This window comes from Oncorhynchus keta, chromosome 32 (genome assembly GCF_023373465.1).
Source record: "Oncorhynchus keta strain PuntledgeMale-10-30-2019 chromosome 32, Oket_V2, whole genome shotgun sequence".
NCBI classification, from domain to species: domain Eukaryota; kingdom Metazoa; phylum Chordata; class Actinopteri; order Salmoniformes; family Salmonidae; genus Oncorhynchus; species Oncorhynchus keta.
This window is the reverse complement of record NC_068452.1, coordinates 7,531,028-7,558,214: the sequence shown is the minus strand read 5'-3', so window position 1 is coordinate 7,558,214 and position 27,187 is coordinate 7,531,028. Positions and strand designations below refer to the sequence as shown.

The window sequence follows — 27,187 nt, the reverse complement described above, 5'->3', positions numbered from 1 at the left end:
AGGCTGAAGAAATCTGTCTTGGCCCCCAAGGGTCTTGGCCCCCAAGACCCTTACAAACTTTTACAGATGTACAATTGAGAATATCCTCAATATCCTGTTGGGCCCATAAACATAGAGCTCTCCAGAGGGTGGTGCGGTCGCATCACTGGGGCCACACTGCCTGCCCTCCAGGACACATAATGCATCCTATGTCACAGGAAGGCCAAAAATATAATCAAGGACATCAACCACCCGAGCCACGGCCTGTTCACCCTGTTATCATCCAGAAGGTGAGGTCAGTACAGGTGCATCAAAGCTGGGACCGAGAGACTGAAAACAGCTTCTGTCTCAAGGCCATCAGACTGTTAAATTGCCATCACTAGCCGGCTACCACCCGGTTACTCAGCCCTGCACCTTAGAGGCTGCTGCCCTATGTACATAGTCATGGAATCACTGGCCACTTTAATACTGTTTGCATACTTCTTTACTCATTTCATTTGTATATACTGTATTCTGCTGTATTTTAGTCAATGCCACTCTGGCATTGCTCGTCTTAATATTTCTCTATTTCTTAAATCAATTATTTTACTTTTAGACTATTGTTGTGAATTGTTAGATACTTCTGCACTGTTGGAGCTAGGAACACAAGCATTTAGCTACACCCTCAATAACATCTGCTAAATACGTGTATGTGACCAATCAAATTTGATTTGATTTGAAAATAAATTCTATAAAGTATCATGGAAAAAGGCTTTGGAGTACATTACATGCAATGATGGACAGAAAGACTAATTCAACTTCATCTTTCATCTTTCATTGAAACAGAAGGCTCATTCATCAATTGTTTTTAGCTATTGCTAATTATTTTAATGACTATATTATAAACTCAGGCATGACATTCCAACAACAACTGTGAGACGTCACATTCATACATAAAAGACCTAATAATGAGAGAAAAACTGTCATTTTTAATTCTGTAAAGTTAGTGTGAGAGAGGTGGAAAAATTATTGCTGTCCATCAATAACGAGAAACCATCTGGTTTCGCCACAACTTAGATGGAAAACTATTGAAGATGGTAGCAGACTATATTGCAACTCCTGTTGGTCATATCTTAATCTGCGTCTGGAGAGAAGAGTTTGTCCTCAGATCTGGAGGGAAGCTAAAGCCATGCAGCTACCCAAGAATGGTAAAGAGCCCTCTACTGGTTCTAACAGCCGACCAATCAGCTTGCTGCCGGCTCTTAGCAAACTTTTGAAAAAATTGTGTTTGACCAGATACAATGCTATTTCTCACTGAACAAATTAACTTTCATCATGCGTTAAAGAAGGGTACTCAACATGTACTGCACTGACACAAATAACTGATGTTTGGCTAAAATAAATTGATAGTAAGAAGATTGTGGGAGCTGTTTTGTTAGACTTTAGTGTGGCACCAGCATTTGATATTATTAACCATAATCTCTTATTGGAAAAACATATGTGTTAGGGCTTTACATCCTCTACTATATCATGGGTTGAGAGCTATTTATCCAATAGAACACAGAGGTTTCATTTAATGGAAGCTTCTCTAATGTAAAACATGCAAAGTGTGGTATTCCGCAAGGCAGCTGTCTTGGCCCTTTACTGTTCTCTATTTTTACTAATGATCTACCACTAGCATTAGTGGAACTGATAGCATTTCAGCAACATGAAATATTATCATAATCTGGTCATATACATCCCCAGGAAGACTTTTATGGATGACATTTTATGACATTTTCATAGATTCTTAAAATATTTGCAATATAGAGTGGGAAAGTGGCTGTGCGTTTGGACAATTAATAGATACTGCAGTAAATAAAACCTAATAAAAACATCTGTCTCATCCAGGACCGGAGTCTACACAGACCAGTGCGCCATAGCCAATCAGAGGCACAGTAGGCCTATATGGGAAAGGGAAAGGAAATGGAAAGGGGGATACCTAGTCAATTGTACAACTGAATGCATTCAACTGAAATGCCCAAACAAGCCATTTGCCACAAGGGCCTGCCATCATTCACTTTGAACTGGACTGTGTGTTTACGGGCAGTTGCATCAGTGCTACATTAGATCATTAGAACACATCCGGCAAAAGCCACAAAATACACTTGAATGGATTTCTGCAAATATGTAGCTAAATACAACGGGAGTCCTCTTACATTTTGGAACTTTACAGTCCTATTGATCAAACAACCATAAAAGGGTAGGCTATCTTTCCATATATGCACATCAACAACAACAAGATCAACAACTAATTATAGCCAGAGCAAGATGAGCTAAAATCTAATGAAGGAACATTAGATAAACCCTCTCAAACTTTTTCAGCTAGTTGGCTGTCAAAATTGCACTAATAGACTATGTGGAATAGCCTATTCATTATTCTACAGCTTGCCTGCCAATGCATGCGTTGTTCCAACCAAGCACCCAAGCTAACTGGCTAAAGTTGGATAGCTTGCTAGCTAGCTACTTTCAGACACAAATGACAACACACCTCACTGATCACCGGACATATTCACCGGGTCTTACGGTTTCGTAAATTCATCAGTTATTCTGCGCTCTGGCACACTCAGACCAGAGTGATCTGAAATCAGAGTAGATAGCGAGCCAGAGTGAATTTGCGAACGCAAGAGATACAGTGCATTCTGAAAATATTCAGACCCCTTTCCTTTTTCCACATTTTGTTACGTTACAGCCTTATTCTAAAATGATTTAAATAAAACATTTTCCTCGTCAATCTATACACAATACCCCATAATGAAAAGTGAAAACCGTTTTTTAGAAATGTTTGCAAATGTATATATAAAAAAAAAACAGAAATACATTATTTACATAAGTATTCAGGCCCATTGCTAGGAGACTCGAAATTGAGCTCAAGTACATCCTGTTTCCATTGATCATAGGACAGGATTTGGAAACGCACACACCTGTCTATATGGGTCCCACAGTTGACTTTGACTGGGCTCCAGAGTTCCACTGTGGAGATGGGAGAATCTTCAAGAAGGACAACCATCTCTGCAGCACTCCACCAATCAGGCCTTTATGGTAGAGTGGCCAAATGGAAGCCACTTCTCAGTAAAAGGCACCTAAAGGACTCTCTGACCATAAGAAACAAGATTCACTGGTCTGATGAAACCAAGATTGAACTCTTTGGCCTGAATGCCAAGCGTCACCTCTGGAGGAAACCTGGCACAATCCCTACGGTGAAGAAAGGTGGTGACAGCATCATGCTGTGGGGATGTTTTTCAACGGCAGGGACTGGGAGACTAGTCAGGATCGAGGAAGAGATTAACAGAGCAAAGTACAGAGAGATCATCGATGAAAACCTGCTCCAGCACGCTCAGGACCTCAGACTGGGGTCGAAGGTTCACCTTCCAACAGGACAACGACCCTAAGCACACAACCAAGATAACGCAGAAGTTGCTTCGGGACAAGTTTCTGAATGTCCTTCAGTGACCCCGCCAGAGACCAGACTTGAACCCGATCGAACATCTCTGGAGAGACCTAAAAATAGCTGTGCAGAGACGCTCCCCATCCAACCTGACAGAGCTTGAGCGGGTCTGCAGAAAACAATCGGAGAAACACCCCAAATAGAGTGGTGCCTACCTTGTAGCGTCATACCCAAGAAGACTTGGGGTTGTAATCGCTGCCAAAGGTGCTTCAACAATGTACTGAGTAAAGGGTCTGAATACTTATGTAAATGTGATATTTCTGTTTTTTTTCTTTTAATACATTTTCAAATATGTCTAAAAATATGTTTTTGCTTTGTCATTATGGGATATTGCATGTAAATTGATGAGGGGAAAACTATTAAATACATTTTAGAATAAGGCTGTAATGTAACAAAATGTGGAAAAAGTCAAGGGGTCTGAATACTTTCCGAATGCACTGTATGTGCAACTGATAGATGCCAACACACAATAACACACACACTCTCTCTCTCTCTAACACACACACACACACACACACTCAATACACACCCACACATTATTATTCTTTGGTTGTATTTTTTTTAAATTGTGAAATTGGTGTGTCTTTAGTTGTTTATATATATATATACATTGCCTTAAGAAAGTATTCACACCTCTTGACTTATTCCACATGTTGTTGTGTTACAATCTGAATTTAAAATGGATTAAATTGAGATTATTTGTCAATGACCTACCATACCCAATAATGTCAAAGTGGAATGATATTTTATACATTTTACGTTTAAAAATTCTTGACTCAATACGTTTTCAACCTCTTTGTTATGGCAAGCCTAAATACGTTAAAAAGTAACCATTTGCGTAAAAGGTCACATAAGAAGTTGCACTCTGTGTGCAAAAATAGGGTTTACCATGATTTTTTAATGACTACCTCATCTCTGTACCCAACACATACAATTATCTGTAAAGTCCCCCAGTCGAGCAGTGAAGTTCAAACACAGATTCCACCAAAGGACCAGGGATGTTTTCCAATGCCTCGCAAAGAAAGGCACCTATGGGTATCTGGGTAAAAAAAAGCAGACATTGAATATCCCTTTGAGCATGGTGTAGTTATTAACTACACTTTGGATGATGTATCAATACACCCAGTCACTACAAACATACAGGCATACTTCCTAACTCAGTTACCAGAGAGGAAAGAAACCGCTCAGGCATTTCACCATGGGGCCAATTGTGACTTTAAAACAGTTACAGAGTTTAATGACTGTGATAGGAGAAAACTGAGGATGGATCAACAACATTGTAGTTACTCCACGATACTAACCTAATTGACAGAGTGAAAAGAAGGAAGCCTGTACAGAAAACAAATATTCCAAAACATGCATCCTGTTTACAACAAGGCACTAAAATAAAACTGAATGTGGCAAAGCAATTCACTTTTTGTCCTGAATACAAAATGTTATGTTTGGGGAAAATTCAATTCAACACATTACTGAGTACCACTCTCCATATTTTCAAGCATGGTAGTGGCTGCATCATGTTATGGATATGCTTGTAATCGTTAAGGACTGGGGAGTTTTTCAGGATAAAAAATAAATGCAATGCACAGCACAGCACAGCACAGGCAAAATCATAGCGATAAACCTTGTTCAGTCTGCTTTCCACCAGACACTGGGAGATTAATTTACCTTTCAAATCAAATCTACATTTATTGGTCACATACACATATTTAGCAGATGTTATTGCAGGTGTCGCAAAATTCTTGTTTATTTTTTATGTTTTTCGGCTGTATGTAATAATACAAGAAACGTTCTGGGCTAATAATGCAACAAAAAAAACGGAATACTGCAAAGTTGCTTAGGAGCTAGAAGCAGAGCTGCCATGTCAGTCGGTGCCATCTTGACAGGACAATAACCTAAAACACAAGGCCAAATCTGCACTGTAGTTGCTTCGAAGAAGACAGATAATGTTCCTGAGTGAACGAGTTACAGTTTTGACTTAAATCTACAAAGAAAACATATGGCAAGACCTTAAAATGGTTCTAACAATGATCCACAACCAATTAGAATTTTGACAAGAATTATGGGCAAATGTTGCACAATCCAGGTTTGGAAAAACTCACTACCTAGAAAGAGTCACAGCTATAATCGCTGCCAATGCTGGTTCTACAAAGTAGTACCTAATACTTACTTAAAGGACATATTTCTGCATTTTCAATAGATTTGCAAAATAAAAAAATAAAAACATGTTTTCACATGGTATTGTGTTTAATGGATGAGAAAACAATATATTTAATTCATTTTGAATCCAGGCTGTAACACAACAAAATGTGAAATAAATCAAGGGGTATGAATACTTTCGGAAGGCACTGGAATGTCTACATGTTCATGTTTTTAAATGTATATAAATTGAAAAGTATTTTTGTCTGTAATTATGTGTCGGATCCCAGTAAGACTAACTGTTGCCATTGGCATCAGCTAATGGGGATCCTAAATAAAATCAGAATCTCTCGTACACACACACACACACACACACACACACTGGAACCCACACACACACTCTCCCAGACGGTGGCGTGGGACCAGAGGCCCTCCCTGGCTGTGTCTGTCTGCTCCACGTGTCTGAGCTGTCCTTGGGTTTCCGGTCCTTTATGAGAGGCCTCTGATTTATGAGACAGATCTCGCTGTGTATGTGTGTGTGCGTGCGTGTGTGTGTCGTCTACGTGTGTGTGTGTCTGTACGCGTGTGTGCACGGTGTGTGTGGGTACGCGTGCGGCCCTGTGTGTGCATATGTGCGTGTGTGTGTGTGAGCTGTGAATGCGCGCTGTCTGTCCATGCCAAATTTGTCTCGTGTTACTCTCCCAGGCTGCACAGCTTTGCACAAGCCCCCAAGTTATAATTCTGCAGACAGCGCTCAACTGGCCCCAGACCAACAGCTCTACCACTGGCTTTTGTATAGTAGGGCTCGCATTGAGAGATGTGTGTTAGGGAAAGTGGGTGTGTGTGTGTATGATGTAACCGGCCTATCTGCATTCTATCCCGCCACCCACCACCCGTCACCCCTCTTTTACGCTACTGCTACTCTCTGTTCATCATATATGCATAGTCACTTTAACCATATCTACATGTACATACTACCTCAATCAGCCTGACTAACCGCTGTCTGTATGTAGCCTCGCTACTATTACAGCCTCGTTACTGTTATTTTTCACTGTCTTTTACTGTTGTTTTATTTCTTTACTTACCTATTGTTCACATAATACCTTTTTTGCACTGTCGGTTAGAGCCTGTAAGTAAGCATTTCACTGTAAGGTCTGTTGTATTCGGCGCACGTGACAAACAAACTTCGATTTGATGTGTATAGGTTTGTTTGTGTGTGTGTACGTGTGTGTGTGTGTGCATGTATATTTGTCTGCGCGTGTGTGCACCTACGTGTTGTGTGAATGTGTTTTTCTCCGTGTCTGCTTACGTTTACACGTGTCTCCCTCATCTGCCCCCCCCCCGCTGTCCTCTCTCACCGGTCTCTTTCTCGCTCCCCACTCTCTCTCTCTCAATCTCCAACGTCGTAACAAGCCAGCCGTCTCATAATGAATTTGACCCTCACTAATGACCACCTGTTTGTTTGTCGGGGGAACGTGCCGGGGCCAGCGCCTGTGTTGGTTAACGTGATTACCGGACAAACAATGGGGGGCAGGCGGGGTCAGGAGACAACAGACGAGCCATCAAAGGAACCCATTGGTTTAATGATGTTTCGTGGTCCCTCCATCCCCGTCATCCTACTAGCTCTGGCAGGGAGCGAGGGGGGCATTGAAGGCATTGACATGGAACACCAGCAGAACCAGCAACACCAACTGTCTGTCTCTTTTGTCTGTGAGAGAAGGCAGGACTTGGTTATTTATAGAGATTTTAACAGACTGGACTGGACTGGGCAGAAAAGAGAGGGACAGGCTGGATGGGACCCATGGAGAGGAATACAGGGAAGGGAGGGATACAGGGACAGTTCTCTGGCATAGAGTGGTGGGGTGGTTCATGCAGAAATCCACAGACATTGATCGCTGTTTGTCTCTCGCCGTCTTTCTCTTTCTCTCCCTCGCTCTCTCCATCATTCTGTCGCTCACTCTCTTTTGCTCTCGCTCTCATATACAGCACATGGGTGAAATCCATGTATATTTCCCTCTCTCTTTTTCTTGCTCTCTATCTCTCTCTCTCTCTCTCGGTGTAACCCAGGGTGAGAGATGCACAGTGGAGAAACTGTGGCCACATGTCAAAAGCCCAGAGCTGGAGAGCCAAGCAGGCAGGCAAAGTCAAGAGAAGAATAAGGTCAAGATGAATACCAAGGCTGTGTCCTAAATGGCACCCTATGCCATAGATAGTGCACTACTTTTGACCAGAGGCCTCGGCTGGGATGAGGGCAGATTCACGTAGGAAGTCCTATTAAAATCAAGGAGAAAAACCCAGGATAACGGCCAAAGGAAGTGGACTATTCAGTACCTAGCCCTAATCCACTGGTGCTCTATAATTCAGTTTTATTTTTTTAGGACTAAGAAAGATATGGTAAAAAGAACATGTATTGTCATTATGTAATAAGTGCAATATGATCCACATATATGAATTTATGAGAAAGAGCCAGGATAAAGGCCAGACGTTAATGCACTAGTGGGCTCTAATTCAGTTCCACTCTGATATATAGTGTTATATGATATAAAATATAATACAAATAAAATGATAGAGCTTCCATTTCCCATATATGGCAATAGATAATAGTCTTATAGCCAATAGAGCATTTTATTGGTCAGAATATAGTGTGTGTAACAAATACAGCCTATTGTCCTATTTAAACCAGGCATTGTGTAGACAACTTCTTATTTCTTTGTTTGAACATTGGCCAAACCGCTTCCCTCCATTTTAAAACAACTCTGCCAAATGGAATGATAATGATCCTTTTTTCCGTAAAACATCATTTTCATGAATCCACTCCCTTGCCGCAGAGGAGGAGGCAGCCGCCGTTTTCACTGGATAAATGAAAAGCCCCATTACTCCCTCCCTCTCTCACTGCACCACCTCCGGAAAATTAAAATTCAATCAAAATAGGCAAATTTGCTCCCCCACAGGACACCATTGAGAGGAGCGTGCTCCACGGCGTTAGGTACTCCAATCAATGGCCTTGTTCCCTCCGCACAGACCGACCAGGAACTCACAATTTGCATGACACAGGAGGGTGTTCGGCTCATACACACACAGACACGCACACAGGATACGCGCACACATACACACACACACACACACACAGAAGATATCTGGCACCTCCGGGAAAGGAAGCGATCACGTACTTAAGTTTCCTTTGAGCTGCGCTTTAATCCAACTTATAGCAGGGCTGATGTGGTCTGGTTCAAATCTGCAGTGGGCAGATAATGGATTTTGAATGGTGTGTGTGTGTATGTGTGTGTGCGTGCGTACATGCGTGCATGGGCTCTGCTACAGACACTGAAGGGCAGAGACACGGTTTCTTTCTCTCTCTCCCTCTCTTTCTCTCCTTCTCTTTCCCCTCTTCTTGACTCCTGCACACTCTGCGGCAGCCAAGTGCTCAATACGCTATCGACTGGCTCACCGTGGCAACCTGCAGAATTCCGCCGCCTCCCCACGAGCCCGGCAGCCTGTCCATCGACCCCCCCCTCCCTCCCCCTCATCCCTCCTTCTCTCCATCCCTGCTTCCCATCCCCCACTCACAGCTCCAGGGAAGCGATGACGTGGGGGCTTCTTGCTTGGGAAAGAAAAAAACAGAGAGAGAGAGAGAGGGAAGAACAGAGAGAGAGCGAGAAAGAGAGAGACTCCCTACTCACCGCAGTAACGGTGACAATGGCACTAGGAGAGCCATTTCAGAGCAATGAGCCAGAAAACGCAGCCCCACAGCTGCCATTCATTCTGCTAAGCATCACACTCACTACCATCTATGGCACCACAAAACAATGAATCTATCAAATAGATCTAACATACAGAATACAACACCTGAATGAGATCCATATGATAAAAAAAAACAGCTGTATCTACTGTAGCTAACGTATTACATCTAATAGGACTGAATTGAATATTCAATTGAATATTCCAATTTTAGCACCAGCTCCTCTGGTTTGGCCAAACAAACAAAAAAACATTCAAATGTTAAGCACGTCAACGGAAAAGGAAATCTAAAGCATTGCATCAAAGCATACTGGATAAGTTCACATTAATGTCATATCCAAGTAGGACAGCATGTAATGGACTTGGATTTGCTTCCACCTCTGTAACCAATGTTAGCCAGCTAGCTAGCTAGCTTCCCCAATTTGCTTCCCTAAACTGAAAGGATATTCCATTTCAAATCGGCCCCAGGTCATCCATCTTGGATGAGTTTCCCCCCGAAATGAGAACAGCATGGCGTTAAGACGGTTGCTAATCATTGTGTTGGCCTAATAATAATTCTTCCTCAGTGGTTGCAGACAGCAGCACTCGGCTGGGCCTGGCTGGGCAGCCAGTGTGATGGCACAGCCTAATCATCCCCCATCGAGCCCTGTCAGAGTGGCTGCAGGCCGCTCTTAACATCTAGACACACTCACAGGCACATAGAATACAATCCTAGACCCTCACTCCTCAGCTTAAGATCCCCCCCTTCTCCCTCTCTCTCGTAAATGACTACTGGTGCCTATCAGGGTCTCTCTCTCTCTCTCTCTCTCTCTGTCACTTCTGGGTTCACTAGGTTACCATCATGGCTAGAGGGATGTTGGGGGGATCTCCAATGGTGGATCTCGAAACTCTCAGTCTAGCCTAGGCGGCAGGTTAGAGCGTTGGGCCAGTAACCCGAAAGGTTGCTGGATCGAATCCCCGAGCTGACAAGGTAGAAATGTGTCGTTCTGCCCCTGAACAAGGCAGTTTAACCCACTGTTCCCCGGTAGGCCGTCGTTGTAAATAATAATTTGTTCTTAATTAACTGACATGCCTAGTTAAATCAAGGTTAAATAAAATGTTAAAAAGCCAATATACTGTATATGTCCAGGCTGGAGTTTAACTAATGTAGTACTCACTTCCAGTTGTTTGTTCTCATATTTCGGACAGGGTGGCAACCATACAGTAGTGACAGGAGAATGAGGATTATAGAGCTCTGTGGAGGTTTCTAGAATTCTCTTCAGAGGTTTTTAAAGTTCTGCAAGATCTATATGGCAGTAGGTAATCTTGGCCCAGGTAGACCCTTTTTAGAAAAGGGTTCTTAAAGAGGTCTTTGGGGGTTCTTTGCTAGGTGAAATGGTTCTTCTTGGAACCAAATGGCTTCTACCTGGAACCAAAAAAGGGTTATCATACAAGGTCTGCCGAAGAGCCCTTTTTGAACCCTTATTTTCTAAGTGTGCCTGCCTTCCCGCTCTGTCTGTTTTCCTGCTCACTCGACATGTCTATCTGCCGACCCAGCCTGTCTGCCCATCCTTGCCCAGTCTGTCTGTCTTCCCAGCCGTGGCCAGTCTGTTCTTCTCACCCCGTCTGGCCCTCCATCACCAGCACCACTCTCTCACTGGGCCTCTTCCAGACCCCGACAGGCAACACAAATGGCGTCTGTGGCGCTCCCTGCCAGACACATGATTAGGGGCGGTTAACATTCGCCATCAGAGGTGCTATATTATAGTGGACCAAGACCAGGGACTCACTCCCTTTCTGCCAACTAACCACACCTGGCTGCCAGTGAACCGATACATCACACCAACTACCACAGACGTCCACACAACCAACAGGAGCTTTTTATAGTCTTCTTTTTACTCTAATAGTTGACGTTCACAATATTTCCTGCTTTTATTGTTCTGGTGCTTAAAGGATCCGAGCTACCATGGAAGCAGAAGAAGCCGTTTGAACGTCACGAAGAGCAGACGGGGGGGTTCGTAAAACCGCGAAAGGCGCGGTCAATATTCCGATTGATGAACTGGTTTAATCTGGTGGGTGGGGCCGTGTGGAGTCAGAGAGGGAGTAGAGAGGGATGAGAGAGGTAGGCGGACGGAGAGAGAGAGAGAGAGAGAGAGAGAGAGAGAGAGAGAGAGAGAGAGAGAGAGAGAGAGAGAGAGAGAGAGAGAGAGAGAGAGAGAGAGAGAGAGAGAGAGAGAGAGAGAGAGAGAGAGAGAGAGAGAGAGAGAGAGAGAGAGAGGAGACGGAGGGATGAGAGAGGTAGGCGGAGAGAGAGAGAGAGAGACAGACAGACATAGTAGAGAGGGATGAGAGAGGTAGGCGGAGAGAGAGAGAGACAGACAGACAGACAGACAGACAGACAGACGCAGAGAGAGGAGAGAGAGGGAGGGAGAGTACGTCACTAGAAGCAGAGGGGAGAGAAAAAGAGGAAAAAACATGAATAGAACATTCTCAACTGTGAGTCAGCTGACTGTTCAAAAGTCATAACTGTTACCTGCCTCTGACGTCCTGAGCTGCTCCATAGACTCCCAACCAATTACCCTGCCTGTTCTAAGGAGAATGTTGAGTCATCGTGACATCGTGGCTCTCTCCCCTGATGTGTGGAGAGACGTGAACGACTTGCGTCGTGTCTGGTGAAGGCTGCTGGGAAGGATGCTGTTTGACGTTACTAAAACGGCCCTCTGGCATAAAAGCCATTATGAATGAGTCATATGTGTGTTTATTTATTTTAGAGCTTTGTGATGGTCCCTATTATGAATGACTGAACATCAGAGCCGATGTTTCTTGAATAACCGGAATATTGAAGCTCAATGGAGATATTCATCACTCACAGTGGCACATTTGATTCTTTATTCCCATAAGAATGTGCCCCAACCTGGAAATGATTCCTTTCGTTATTGAAAGTAAGGATTACTATGTGGGTGGAGGACTTAAATGATTGAGTTGAATAAAAGTCACTGATCCTAATGACGAAGACCTCCATTGGTAGCCACTTGTTTGGTCTTCCAAATCGTGATAGTTTATAATAGTTTAACAGGTGTCATTAACTCCACCTAATTAGCATATACATGGTGTAAACATTATGTAAATTACCATGCTATATTATCTAGTTGAGTTGGTCAATTTCCGAAGCCAAGACTTTGTTCTCCTGCTTCAACTCTCAAACCTTTCTTCATCCCTTCCCCCATCTGTCACATCCACCCGAGACTCCTCCTGGTTTACCTGTCTGTACAGTCCCTTTCAGTTCTAAATCTTTTTTATTATTCTTATCATTCTCCACCATTACATACTTGGACAATAAATTCCTCATTCCTGGTCCCTTCCTCTTGTGTAAACTCTCATGTCTTCTCTCCATACACACCCCGAGAGTTTCTTGGTCGTAATTTAAGCTCTTCGTCATTTGATCTTTGTCAGGTTTCTTCTCTCTGACGCACATAAAGTCAGTTTATTTCCTACGTGTAGGCTAAATGTCATCTTACTCAGATGTCGCTCTGTTGTATCAACCATCCTGTCACTACATACTGCCCCTTTTGTACACTGCCTAGCTCTCCCTGCTCTCTTGCCCACATCCCTTCAAACAGATTCATACATGCAGCAACGATTCCCTTCAAAACCCCTGACCCAAATGCCCTCCTCTTCTTTGTACCTACCCTGCACCATCCCCTACCCTTGTTCTGAGGGCCATAATTTCAATTTCTGACCAACCATGTCCCCTATACTTCCCATTGCTTAACATAATTCATATGTTTCTCTCTCCCATAACTAATGCATGTCATTGGGTCCGTTAATGTAGACCTAATGTAAATGTAATGGTTGTCTGTTTCTAAAAAAAGACGTTCCAGAGCTAGCACACCTGATTCAACTTGTTAATTAAGACAATAATAAAAACCACTGGAATTTTAACAATATAATATGGCTATTAAACCAGAATAGAAAAACCTGTATGGTTCTACAAAGAGCCTATGGGATGATTGAGAAAGGTTCTTTATAAAACCATTTTCCATCAAGGTTCTATAAAGATCCATTAAAAAAATGGTTGTATGCAGTCTCAAAAGGGGTTCTAACCATAGCGAAATCTTTTTTGGGGGCTATGTGAATGGTTCTTTATAGAACCTTGGGAAAGCGTTCTTTATAGCACCATACGAGTTCCAGTTAGAACCTTATGAGCATTATTCTTTATAGAACCTTCAAATAAAGGTTGGTTACAAGCCAAAGAACCCATATATGGCACTATATCGAACCATTTTTTTTGTGTGTATGTTTCATTTTGTTTATTCATTTTGCTCAATACATTTAGTTGTAGTCCCATTTGACATAGGGAGGCTATGAAGTACATGTCAGGCAGTCAATGAGTTGTTTTATAAAAGCTTGACGTATATAATAGAGGATTTACTTGAAAGGAGGGCATATCACACTACAAGTCTTCTCAAATTCTTTATACAATCTGGCTGTTCATCCCAACAACCATGGCAACTGTAACCTAAATGAAATAGATCACCCGGTCCATTGTAACCTATTTGGTAAACCTTGTGCTGTCAGGAACATCATTTTCTATCAAGACAAATGAATGACTTTGAAAGTCCTTTATGCATAAACTGTCCTTCTAAGTTAAGAGGAAATTGTGTAGGCTATTTTCAGTCTCATGTGTGGTCATCATTCTATGTAAGAATGGAAATCTCCAATTAAACATTGAACCTGAGTTTCACATGGGTTTATTATCTTGAGATGAATCATGCGTTATCTCTGTGGGTTAGAGATCCATGTGTGATGACTTCACAAGAAATGCCCCTAATAAACATCGAATTACTGTAGTTTTGGAATGGCTGGTTGCAGTTATGACATGATGCAGGCCTAGTCTACGATATAATTGTTCCTCAAATTGGCCATGTAGATCCCTTTGCTGATTTTTTTTTATAAGTGACATTGAGCTTTCAGTTGCTGAAAGGGTCTGTTCATTCAGTCGGGTTATTCTCCGAACAGAATTCTCCGTATGGAGTTTGCATGGACAATATAACATATTCATTGGACTGCACGTGCATCGCGTTCCCTTGAACCTTTGAACATGTGCCACGCGCAAGTTGAAAGACAGTAAAGTGGAAATGATGTGTTGGTGTCCATTTTTATCGTTCCAATTACATACAGTGTTACATCTTTAACTGATATGGCTCATAAATTGTAATATTACGCAAAACCTATACAAGATAGGTGATACGACAGTCACAGCCCTTTGGTGACATACAAATATGATTTTTCCATGGGCATATCAAGGGTCAGGTGTGATTGGAGAATAGTGTATCTACTAAAAAAAGATGGCAAAACTTCGTTTCAAATGGCTTTCATCCAAATAAGTGTATTTGAGTATTGTGGCCCTTGCAGTAAACGGTATTTATTGTGAAGAAGATTACGAATGTTATAGAATTGCTGTTTTTTGTGACCGCTCAAAACTCGCTGCTCGAGCCACGATGACAATGCTTTGTGGTCTTTCCTTTGAACCTATTGAAAATGAATGAATGTTTTGAGTATGGGAGTGAATTTGTGCGCAAATACTCTTGTGAAGCTGGTCGTTCAACTAGTTCATGTGATATTTGTCTGGCGTTTTGAGCTCATTGCCTTATAAGGAAAGGAAGTCGTGCCTGTCTGCAATAGGCTGAACATTGCCGCCTGCATGAACTGTTCTCCTTTAACCCTTGAGCTGCTGAATTTTATTTAGGTTTAAAATTATACTCGACGCTCGCGCCTTTATACCGAAAACATATAACGAAATAAATAACAATGTAGACAAATACCAATAATTGTACAATGTGTAAGACTTATACAATAAAACAGGTCATTTGACAAGCCAAATCTACGCGTGTATGTGTGTGCGTGTGTGTGTGTGTGCGCGCCCGCGTGTGTACAACCGTGCGTGTACAACCGTGCGTGTGCGGTGACTATAGCCTACTTGTCAACATGTTCAACCTTTTTTCATGTTTCAAAAAGACAGCGGGCATAAGACACACACGAACCACCACCAGCGGCAATAACTGTGCTGTTGTAAGGTGCAAAAAAAGCAAGCACACATTATGTTGCCTTTTCTATGTGCCAGAGGAAGGCCCATGCGTCTGTCGCCCAAAAGTGATAACGCAGCGGCTGGTGCCCGTCAAAGTCATGGCAGAAATAAACGCGGTGAAAGAAATGCCAACCGGGTTTAAGACTAACTGATGTGACCTACATATCTCTGACACAACCACGGGCCATTGATGTGCAGAGAAATTTCACTAGATGCCCCGTACCGCGACACTGGCTCTCGAAAATGGCTTTACATATGACCTTGTATTAAGAAGGACAGATCATATGGATGGAGAGGGTAGATGTTTATGGAAAATGCCTACCAGCACGACGCAGCCTTGCTCAGCCATTGGGTATGTTAGCCAAGTCACTAAGGCGAATAGCAAAGCTCACGTTTATGGAATTTCTTTCAAAGATCCCCGTGTGAAGTTTTTGGAAAATGATCATAAATAACCTGGGAAATCCATAATACAGTTATCACAATCCTATGACGGTGATGGTGGTTATTATTAGTATAATGTGTCAATTAGATAGGGGACTGATTAATACAATCTTCTATAGCTTAATCAGTGTGCATAATGTTGGTTTTCTATCGTGGTTAAATGCTCAGGGTACCATTTATTGTATCATTCAGTTATGGGCTACATAGGGCCTACCATACCCATAATTAATTCTTGCATATATTTGTTTTGGTGTGGGACCCCAAAGTTGAATTTCAGTAGGCCTATTGATGATGAGTCGCACACCAATGACGATCACCTCATTTATCCATCGGTTTCAGACTTTAAGGAAATCATGGGTGTGGCCTTTAGAGATATCTACCATACACTTGTGAAAATGTTAATGAATACGTTAACAAATAGGCTACATTAATTAAAATAGATCAAAGGAAATGGGCATGGAGCCTTGATTCCTTTTTTCGTGATTTGGATGACATGCGTAAAAGGCAAATATTCAGTTACAATTCTCAATTTGACATATCATAAAACAACATTATACTTTTCATAGTACCCTCTTGCAGTTCCATTTCACCCTATACATCCATGGGCTAAAGCATGAAACTGCCCCAGCCCCCAAAAGCGCCTCCTCCTCCTGACGTCACGTCAATGGCTCTTTGCGTTAACAGTTTTCTGCGACCCCTTCTCGTGTGCAAAGCAAAACGTATCGCACTGCTACTGCCAACGAATTCCAAATAGAGTGAGAGGGAAAGAGAGGGAAGATCGGAGAGAAGGGAAATCTCCCGTATCAATTTGAACGACGGAAAAACAGCACACACGCGGGAAGGGTGACATTTTCTACAGGGATTGGAAGAGAAACCTTCCCTTTGCATCGGAAATGGAGCTACCCGCCGCGGGAGAGCACGTCTTTGCGGTGGAGAGCATCGAGAAGAAGCGGAATCGAAAGGTTTGAAAACACTTCAAATATATGATTGCTCAATGTCCACAAACAGGGTTAGTTGGTATCGCTATGCAATATATTGCGTAATTGATGGAAGTAAATTATGTTGTTGTTGTGTTTTTGCAGATAGACTATAATGTCAAAGAACCGCTTATAATCAAATGAACCAATATGTTCTCTTATCTGCGTATAGGGGAGGATGGAATACCTAGTCAAGTGGCGAGGATGGTCTCCAAAGTAAGTTACCTTTTAAAATACTATAGCATACTTTAGTACTACCTTAGTAATGCAAATTAATATTTCAAGTTTTCAAGTGTGTGTGTGGCGCGGGTGCGTCTTTGCGCGCGTTGAAGAGAATGTTTGATTCGATCGATGGCGTTTAGGATGCTATCACTAATTGATGTGTTAAGTGAAAATTAAGGTAACCTGGGGTAACTAGCCCCCCAATATCATGTTCTAGTAATTAGCTCTTAAAAGCTATAATCTATGTATCTTATTTAAGTTAAATAAATCAAATATTGAAACAATGGCATTACACATCTCACTATTAATATCCTCACTATGATGAGGTTTTGATGTAAGGTTCCTCTTCTCCTTTTCACACTAAATCATGTCCAAATGCTACAGTATATAGAAAAAACTGACTGTGTAACTCAATGGAGTTATTTGCAGATGACTTGGACATGCTAAGTTTAGGTACCATTATCTTGCATTGGATTGCCCTAATGGTACATCTATAAAAAGTGTATAGGTCTAACGTAATTTGAATATATATGTACGTTTTTTCTAAATGACAATCATTAGATCACCTTACCTCAGAATCGTTTTGTTCGAGTGACTTTTAAAAAAAAAAGTAGATTAGACGGAAGACAAAGTGGTTTCTGTGAGAAATGTAGGGGGGGCAGTTACTCCGGGGACTTGTTACCCCACGTTACCCTAAACACCCTCATAGAGTTGCTGTTTTGCTTGTGCTGACTTTGTGAAGTATACTTCCTAGCAATTATTAACACTTTATAATGACCTATTTCCAGAGTATAGGCTACACTTTGCTCTTACTTTATTACACATTTATCAATAATGTTTATGTTTCGTATGTCGGCCTATTTCGTCAAGACTGACTGCTAACTGTTAACAGCTAATCTGATTACAGAAGTTGCCTAGCTACTTTACAATGGATTCTGTCTGCAATCAAGCGGATCAAGCACATTTGATATATGCTTGTAGTTTGGTTGATAGAAGGCGACCTCTGCTGATGTTGATATTAATATCTCGCTCTCTCTCTCACACACTTTCTGTCTTAATAGATATAACACGTGGGAACCAGAAGAAAACATTCTCGACCCGCGGCTGCTTGACGCTTTCCAGAACAGGTGAGTTTGACAGACTCGATTTGGCGTGACAACCTTACGTAAGTCAATGGGGGTGGTTGGCGCTGCTCTGTGCGTTTGTCTGTGCGTGTGCGCGCATAGCGCACCACTTCTATCTCATGGTGTGCGTAAAATGTGGCCTAATTGAATGACATTTTCCTATGACAATGTTAAAACTTTTCAAAGCCCTAAAAAAAGGACCTGATGCGATCACAATGTTTTTAATAAAAAAAAATTTTTAAGAATTAAAAAATCTCAGTAGGCCTATAATAACAGTAGGCCTATAATAACAGTAGGCCTATAATAACAGTAGGCCTATAATAACAGTAGGCCTATAATCTGGATGTCATAAGGTGAATGCACCAATTTGTAAGTCGCTCTGGATAAGAGCGTCTGCTAAATGACTTAAATGTCAATGTTAAATGTAATAACAGTAGGCCTATAATAACAGTAGGCCTATAATAACAGTAGGCCTATAATAACAGTAGGCCTATAATAACAGTAGGCCTATAATAACAGTAGGCCTATAATAACAGTAGGCCTATAATAACAGTAGGCCTATAATAACAGTAGGCCTATAATAACAGTAGACCTATAATAACAGTAGGCCTATAATAACAGTAGGCCTATAATAACAGTAGGCCTATAATAACAGTAGGCCTATAATAACAGTAGGCCTATAATAACAGTAGGCCTATAATAACAGTAGGCCTATAATAACAGTAGGCCTATAATAACAGTAGGCCTATAATAACAGTAGGCCTATAATAACAGTAGGCCTATAATAACAGTAGGCCTATAATAACAGTAGGCCTATAATAACAGTAGGCCTATAATAACAGTAGGCCTATAATAACAGTAGGCCTATAATAACAGTAGGCCTATACAGTGACCACACACATCGGATTGAAAACATTTTGTAAAGATTGCGTATGACTGTTACAATTTCGTGGTCAATTTCATGGTTGTCCCTATGTGATATTCTTAGGCCTATAACAATAGATGGATTGATTTTAGTTTGCCCATGCCACAATAGGCTATCATCTTTCACAGGCTATATGCTTATCCAGACACCAGGCCCAAACATTCCTTGACTGCATGCTTTGTCTTATCCCCCCATCCCCGCTTCACCTCAGCATGTATTGGATGAGGAAGGCACTGATAACAACATTAGATAGACAAAAAGGGCACTAGTAATTAGTAATAGGCAAAATCTCTGTAACAACCGTAGAAGCATCCGCTTGAAGACACCGTGTGCCTTTTCAAGATACCTTGTTTGCTGGACAAGCGTTACTATTAACCGGTAATTGCTAAACCTCCTGTGGGGTTTTTCTGGACGTGAACACACAACTACAACTGCACTATGGCGCAAAAACTATGCAGTGACTCGGCCTATGGTCGGGTTTGCTGTCATCCTCTCCAGCAGTGTGCGCAAACCAGCTTTTAAAAGAGACAGGTCACTCAGTAGGGAAAATGTTGACGGAGGGCGGTGTCTGTTTTCGCCATTATCTCTGTCTCTAAACGGGGGAGTTTTTATTGTAGCTAATTACGTGACTCTCCAGGGGGCATCACCGGGCAGAGTACCAGGCTATGAAAATATACGGAGTCGCCACCGTAATTAGATGTGCGCAAGGAGGGGGGTGACATCAGTACTCATTGGGTATTGACTTACTGCTCTAGAGTAAGCATGGAAAACAGTGGGCTATGGGAAAAATATCCTATCCACCCGTACCCGTTAAATAGTCTATAGATGCGTAGTTAATTCAAGCCCTGAATCTATTCCATCCTTCTATGGATTGAATGTTGACCTGAAAACGATGAATTGCATGTGGAAATGATTTTGGAGTAATGCAGATTTAGTCGGGGCCTAAACCACATTTGACATGAGAAGGACTTTGATATACAGCAATGCCTGGTAAAACAAGTAATACGGATAGAAGCCTGTAGGCCCTGCACTACATAAAGGATGAGGTTTGTAATTCATGTCTCGTGGGTTCAGTTAGAGGATCTAGTGGTAAAACAGGGGAGATTTGACTGAGGGGTAATTCCACTGATGGTTCATGTCACCAATTAGGATGAAATGGTGCATGGGATTTCCCCCATAAATGACTGCATTGCATTACGCTATTTCATTATTGTTAGTACATCACCGTTATTGTGGATGGTTTGAGTGACATGGTGGCGTTTTCTGCCTTTCACAGGGAGAGATACGAGCAGCTTATGGGATATCGCAAAAGAGGGCCAAAGCCAAAGCACCTGATGGGCCAGGTGAGTCTTCACATATTTTGGAGGGGACAATTAACTCCTGTATTACGATACATTTCATCAAATAAATGTTACAATTATGTATGAAAGGCCCTCACAGAACTAAACACGAGTTTAGAACTAAACACAAGTTTAGAACTAAACACCAGTTTAGGGCTCAGGACTCACCCAAAGATCATCTAGAGGAATACCATTTGATGATAGCATTTTCCCAACCTGCATTACAGAGAGAAAATCAGTCAGATGGGGATGTCAACAAGTCCGCTCTATCAGTTAACTAACAGCTGTGTTTTTCGCAGGTTCCGTCCTTTGCCCGGAGATCCAGCGTCCTCTCAGGCCTTCAGGAGACCACCCTGGACGAGGACAACCGGCAGCAAGTGGACCCCATCCAGACAGTGCGCTCGCAGACCCAGCAGTACCAGCTGAACAGCAAGAAACACCACCAGTACCAGCCCCTGCTGGCCAAGGAGAGGGAGGCCGAGCAGCAGGCCAACGGAAAGAAGAAGCTCTACTACCAGCTCAACAGCAAGAAACATCACCACTACCAGCCTGACCCCAAGATGTACGACAGCACCCAGTGCATGAAGCCAAGGGAGGCCACCAAAGCTCCGGAACTGCCCACCAACCACAGCTGGAACCTGCCTCCCGCGTTGCAGCAGAAGTGGGTCCGGGACAAGGACTCTGGCTGCCTGAGCAAAGTCAAGGATATCACCATGGAGCTAAAGAAGCTTCCGGCTCACCTCAACGGCCCCAGTGGCGAATTGGAGCAGAGCAAGGCCACGGCCAAAGAGGACGCACCGCTGCTGGAGGCCGACGGTGTCAGCGACAGCAAGCTGAAGATCGTCAAGAACAAAAACAAGAACGGACGCATCGTCATTGTCATGAGCAAGTACATGGAGAACGGCATGCAGGCGGCGAGGATTAAAAATGGAGACGTGGAAACCCTTGGCGAGCCGCAGCTGGACAATAATGATGATGCAGCAGAAAATCAACTTGAAAAGATGAGGCTCGTCCAGAAACTGGGTCTCACCAACGGATTCGCGAAAGACTGCAACAAAGGGTCTAACAGATCTAACGTATTTAAGTGTCCTGCTGACAAGGTCGACTCGCCCAAAGTGGGGCTTAGTGCGACAGAGCAGAATAAACATTTCAATGTCAGGGGTCAGAAGGAGGCTACGGAGGATCAGCCCCTGCAGCTGACCGACAAACCTAACCTTGCCCCTTGGCCCATTGAGATGGGGGTTCATAGGACTCAGCCAGGAAAGGGCTCTTCTCCAGCCCTCAAACGTCACCTTTCGGAGGCAGACAAGGGCGAGGACCGGGGTGGCTGTAAACAGTTTCTAAACTCCCGGAGTATCAGTATACCCTGCACTGTGTCCTCACCTCCTCAAAGCAACTCCACGGACCAAAATGGCCACCATAGCCACAATGGCCAGCGGAACTACAACTTCCTGGAGTCTAACCAGGATGAGCCCATGGACCTCAGCTGTGTGAGGTCCAGACGGGAGGCTCCAGTTCCCACAGAGACACAGGTGGCTCCTTCTGCCGAGGAAGAGAAGACTGCCAAACAGACAGAACCGCCATTGGCTATCACAACAGAACAGACAAAACCGCCATTGGCTATCACAACAGAACAGACAAAACCGCCATTGGCTATCACAACAGAACATATTGTGGAGGAGGAGCCTTTTCCTTCATTCAAGCCTTTCCTTGGGAATATAGTCATCACGGATATTACAACAAACTGTCTCACGGTGACATTTAAGGAATACGTTACAGTGTAACGAAGCTGACAAAAGACAATCTGAGGACCAGGGATTAACAGCAACTGTGTGAATTTGTACAAATGTGTGTTGGAACATATTGGTATTTTCAGATGTTTGAATGTAAATAAGAGCCCTTACAGTTTGCATAAAGTGGGGTTGTGATTCATTTTGTTTCGGGGTTCCTAACCCTCCTATAATTTGCATGTACGTAACTTTGGCTATCATTCTCTAAATGAGACCCATAGTTTTTGTCATACTTGACGATGTAGGCTTCTAATTGAGTTACAAACTACTTTAGTACATGCTATTTTGACACATGGTATCAGGGCTCAGTGAAAAAGCACTTACTCGTGTAAATATGATTTACTTTTGACAAAGGCTTTATATCCGTTTTGGTTTACAGTCTTTGTTTCAGGTCTATATATTCAGAAAGAAAAAGTCTATGTATTGATTATTGGTAAATGACACCCTCTTTCAGTTTATTTGCCTGCTTGTGGTGTGTGTGTGTGTGTCTGTGCGTTCATGTGTAGCGACGTTGCAAAATGACGGGCTGTGTGTGCGCATGTACAGTACCAGACAAACATTTGGACACACCTACTCATTCAAGGGTTCTTATTACTATTCTCTACATTGTAGAGTAATAGTGAAGACGCCAACGCCATGAAATAACACATGTGGAATCATGTAGTAACCCCAAAAAAGTGTTTTATATATTATATTTTAGATTTGTCAAAGTAGCCAACCTTTTGCTTTGATGACAGCTTTGCACACTCGTGGCATTCTCTCAACCACCTCAATCATGAGGAATGATTTTCCAACAGTCTTGAAGATGTTCCCACATATTCTGAGCTTTTCCTCCACTCTGGAGTCCAACTCATCCCAACCCATCTCAACTGGGTTGAGGTCGGGTGATTGTGTAGGCCAGGTCATCATTCTTGGTCCAATAGCCCTTACACAGCCTGGAGGTGTGTTTTGGGTCATTGTCCTGTTCAAAAACAAATGATAGTCCCACTCAGCGTAAACCAGATGGGATGGCGTATTGCTGCCGAATGTTGTGGTAGCTTTAAATTCTAAATAAATAACTGACAGTGTCACCAGCAAAGCACCCCCACACCATCACACCTCCTCCATGCTTCACGGTGGGAACCACACATGCGGAGAGCATCTGTTCACCTACTCTGCGTCTCACAAAAACACGGCAGTTGGAACTAAAAATCTCAAATTTGGACTCATCAGACCAAAGGACCGATTTCCACCGGTCTAATGTCCATTGCCCATGTGTCTTGGCCCAAGCAAGTCTCTTCTTCTTATTGGTGTTCTTTATCAGTAGTTTCTTTGCAGCAATTTGACCATGAAGACCTCCTCTGAACAGTTGATGTTGAAAATGTGTCTGTTACTCGAACTCTGTGAAGCATTTATTTGGGCTGCAATTTCTGAGGCTGGTAACTCTAATGAACTTATCCTCTGCAGCAGAGGTAACTCTGGGCCTTCCTTTCCTGTGGCGGTCCTCGTGAGAGTCAGTTTCATCATAGCGCTTGATGGTTTTTGCGACTGAACTTGAAGAAACTTTCAATGTTCTTGGCTGACCTTCATGTCTTAAAGTAATGATGGACTGTCATTTCTCTTTGCTTATTTGACCTGTTCTTGCCATAATATGGACTTGGTCTTTTTCCAAATAGGGCTATCTTCTGTATAGCAACCCTACCTTGTCAGAACACAACTGATTGGCTCAAACGCATTAAGAAGGAAAGAAGTTCCACAAATTAACTTTTAACAAGACGCACCTATTAATTGAAATGCAATCCAGGTGGCTACCTCATGAAGCTGGTTGAGAGAATGCCAAGAGTGTGCAAAGCTGGGGTGGCTACCTTGAAGAATCTCAAAAGAAAATATATTTTGATTTGATTAACACTTTATTTGTTACTACATGATTCCATATGTGTTATTTAATAGTTTTGATATCTTCACTATTATTCTACAATGTAGAAAATAGTTAAAATAAAGAAAAGCCATAGAATAAGAAGGTGTGTCCAAACTTTTGACTGGTACTGTGTGTGTGTGTGTGTGTGTGTGTGTGTGTGTGTGTTTGCGTGTTTGCAAGATGGACAGATTCACACTAGGAAGGTAGAAGTCTGTTGCTTGGGCAGATCATGCCACGTGAGACGACAGGGAGAGCCAAACAAACAGGGCCTCCCGGGTCAAACTGCACAAGTCAATGAAGGACCTTGGAGTTAACATGTACTTTGCACTGTTGTAGGCTGGCTGAGGGGGGTGAATGGCTGCTGCGAAGGGGATGGCCTTAGCCTCTTATCTGAGGGTAACGTTTAGGAAGATAGATATTACTGGTTTCAATTATTGTAAATATGTGAAATACCCACTGATATCATTCATTCCCTGTAGCTCTGTAACAATGTGGCATTTTAGATATCAATTCAAGTCCCATTGCCCTAGTTCTTTCTTCAAGACCCATAACATGGATACTATTCATTTTAAAACAACTCTATGTTTATCATTGATCCTATTTATTGTAGCTATTCACTATTAATGTGAAACATGAAGAGGGAAGTTGGACATGATTTATGTAGTATTCATTTTTAGAAGGTCGTGTGTGTAGGCCAACTAACAATCACATTCATCCCTGCCGTTTTGTTGGAACTAATGATGACTTCGCCTCCATGTCATATTCAGAATGTAAACTACAGTTAACACAGGTGGCCTTTCCTGTTCAATGCGTTTAAGGAAATGTCCGGCTACTCTTTTATTCACCCTGTTTTCTTCACTCTCCGTTATAACTAGAAGTACAGAAGTAATTATGAATCCCTGTTCTCATGGCCTACACTCTAATGCTAATGCGTTTGATAGGCCTGTGGCCTTTTGTGGGCGTGTACCACTGTTAATGTTTCAATGGCATTCAGTGTTTTCATTGCAAGGGGTATATGGTATATGGTATCCTAGGCTAGTCTATTGCCTATATTTGTATCATCAAAAAACATGAGTTCATGGGACCTTCTCAATGTTCTGTTTGAAACCCCTTTTCAGCACTTGGTTTTTATCAAATATGCATTGTAACTGCTTTAAGAGGGACTTTGTTGTTCATGTGCGCAGACTAAACTGAAAAGGCTTCTCCTGATGTGTTTGGCAAGATTAAAATGGTAAGAAAGTTATGTGCCGAATCTCTCTTCTTTATGGGCTACGTGACTGTGCATGATCAGATGTTAGGGTGATCTACATTGTCTCAAGGGTGTCTTCAGGTGAGCAAAAGACGATGAACTGCGGTCTTGCAACACAATCTTGTAGAAACCGCATTGCTTGCTTCTTGCACTGGCACTCATCACAGGCAGGAGGTTAAAATAGATGCAGAACTAACCTCGCTTCCTGGCCTGCTGCAGGGCTGGCCCTAGCCCCCCTCTTTGCGGGCAAAACATTTTAGGGCCTAATGCCATGTCTTATTCCGATGTAATATGATGAGTGAGAGTCACTAACCAGTGATTTAAAGTACTTAAGTAAAAAATAATTGAAAGTACTAAAGTCATTTTTTTGAGGTATCTGTAGTTAACTTTACTATTTATATTTTCGACAACTTTTACTTTTACTTCACTACATTCATAAAGAAAATTATATACTTTTTACTCCATACTTTTTCCCGGACACCCAAAAGTACTCGTTACATTTTGAATGCTTAGCAGGACAGGAAAATGGTTCAATTCACACACTTATCAAGAGAATGTCCCTGGACATCCCTACTGCTTCTGATCTGACGGACTCAATAAATACATGCTTCGTTTGTAAATGATCTTTCAGTGTTGGAGCGTGCCCCTGGCTATCCGTAAATTACGATAAACAAGAACATTATGCAGTCTGGTTTGCTTAATATAATGAATATGAAATTATTCATACTTTTGACACTTAAGTATATTTTCGCAATTACATTTATTTTTGATACTTAACAATGTTTCAAACTAAATAGTTTGAGACTTACTTGAGTAGTATTTTACTGAGTGACTCACTTTTACTTCAATCATTTTATATTAAGGTATCTATACTTTTACTCAAGTATGACAATTGGGTACTTTTTCCAACTATAGAAACTAACTATATTATTGGGGACCCCTTGGTGGTCAGGTCCCCTGTGCATATGCCCTGCGTGCCTTGTCAGAAAATTTGACCATGGTTACTATGAGTTTAGATACCTGGCTAGATTCATTCACCAAACAAACAAAACATTTGGGGAGGTTTGGGGGGTGTCGCTTATGCCCAGGGCCGGCCCTGCCTGCTGAATTTAGATTATTTATTGATCAAATCAAATCCAATTGTATTAGTCACATGTGCCGAATACAACAGGTAGACCTTACAGTGAAATGCTTACTTACGAGCCCCTAACCAACAGTGCAGTTTAAAAAATACAGATAAGAAATAAAAGTAACAGGTAATTAAAGAGCAGCAGTAAAATAACAATAGCGAGACTATAAACAGGGGGGGTACCGGTACAGAGTCAGTGTGCGGGGGCACTGGTTAGTTGAGGCAATATGTACATGTAGGTAGAGTTAGTAAAGTGACTATGTATAGATGATAACAGAGAGTAGCAGTGGTGTAAAGGAGGGGGGGAGGGGCACTGGTTAGTTGAGGCAATATGTACATGTAGGTAGAGTTAGTAAAGTGACTATGTATAGATGATAACAGAGAGTAGCAGTGGTGTAAAGGAGGGGGGGCACTGGTTAGTTGAGGCAATATGTACATGTAGGTAGAGTTAGTAAAGTGACTATGTATAGATGATAACAGAGAGTAGCAGTGGTGTAAAGGAGGGGGGGCACCGGTTAGTTGAGGCAATATGTACATGTAGGTAGAGTTAGTAAAGTGACTATGTATAGATGATAACAGAGAGTAGCAGTGGTGTAAAGGAGGGGGGGGCACCGGTTAGTTGAGGCAATATGTGCATGTAGGTAGAGTTAGTAAAGTGACTATGTATAGATGACAACAGAGAGTAGCAGTGGTGTAAAGGGGGGGCA

At 42.3% G+C, this 27,187-nt stretch overlaps 1 protein-coding gene across 1 annotated transcript; it reads left to right on the top strand.

The window, feature by feature from the left end:
* Nucleotides 1-16,491: 16,491 nt before the first annotated feature.
* Nucleotides 16,492-25,345, top strand: LOC118364973 (E3 SUMO-protein ligase CBX4-like). Its single transcript, XM_035746821.2, has 5 exons — nt 16,492-16,789; nt 16,977-17,020; nt 18,088-18,153; nt 20,352-20,418; nt 20,715-25,345. Exons 1-5 carry the CDS (start codon nt 16,721-16,723, stop codon nt 22,197-22,199), a joined length of 1,731 nt encoding a protein of 576 aa, XP_035602714.2. The 5' UTR covers nt 16,492-16,720; the 3' UTR covers nt 22,200-25,345.
* The last annotated feature ends 1,842 nt before the right edge of the window (nt 25,346-27,187 follow it).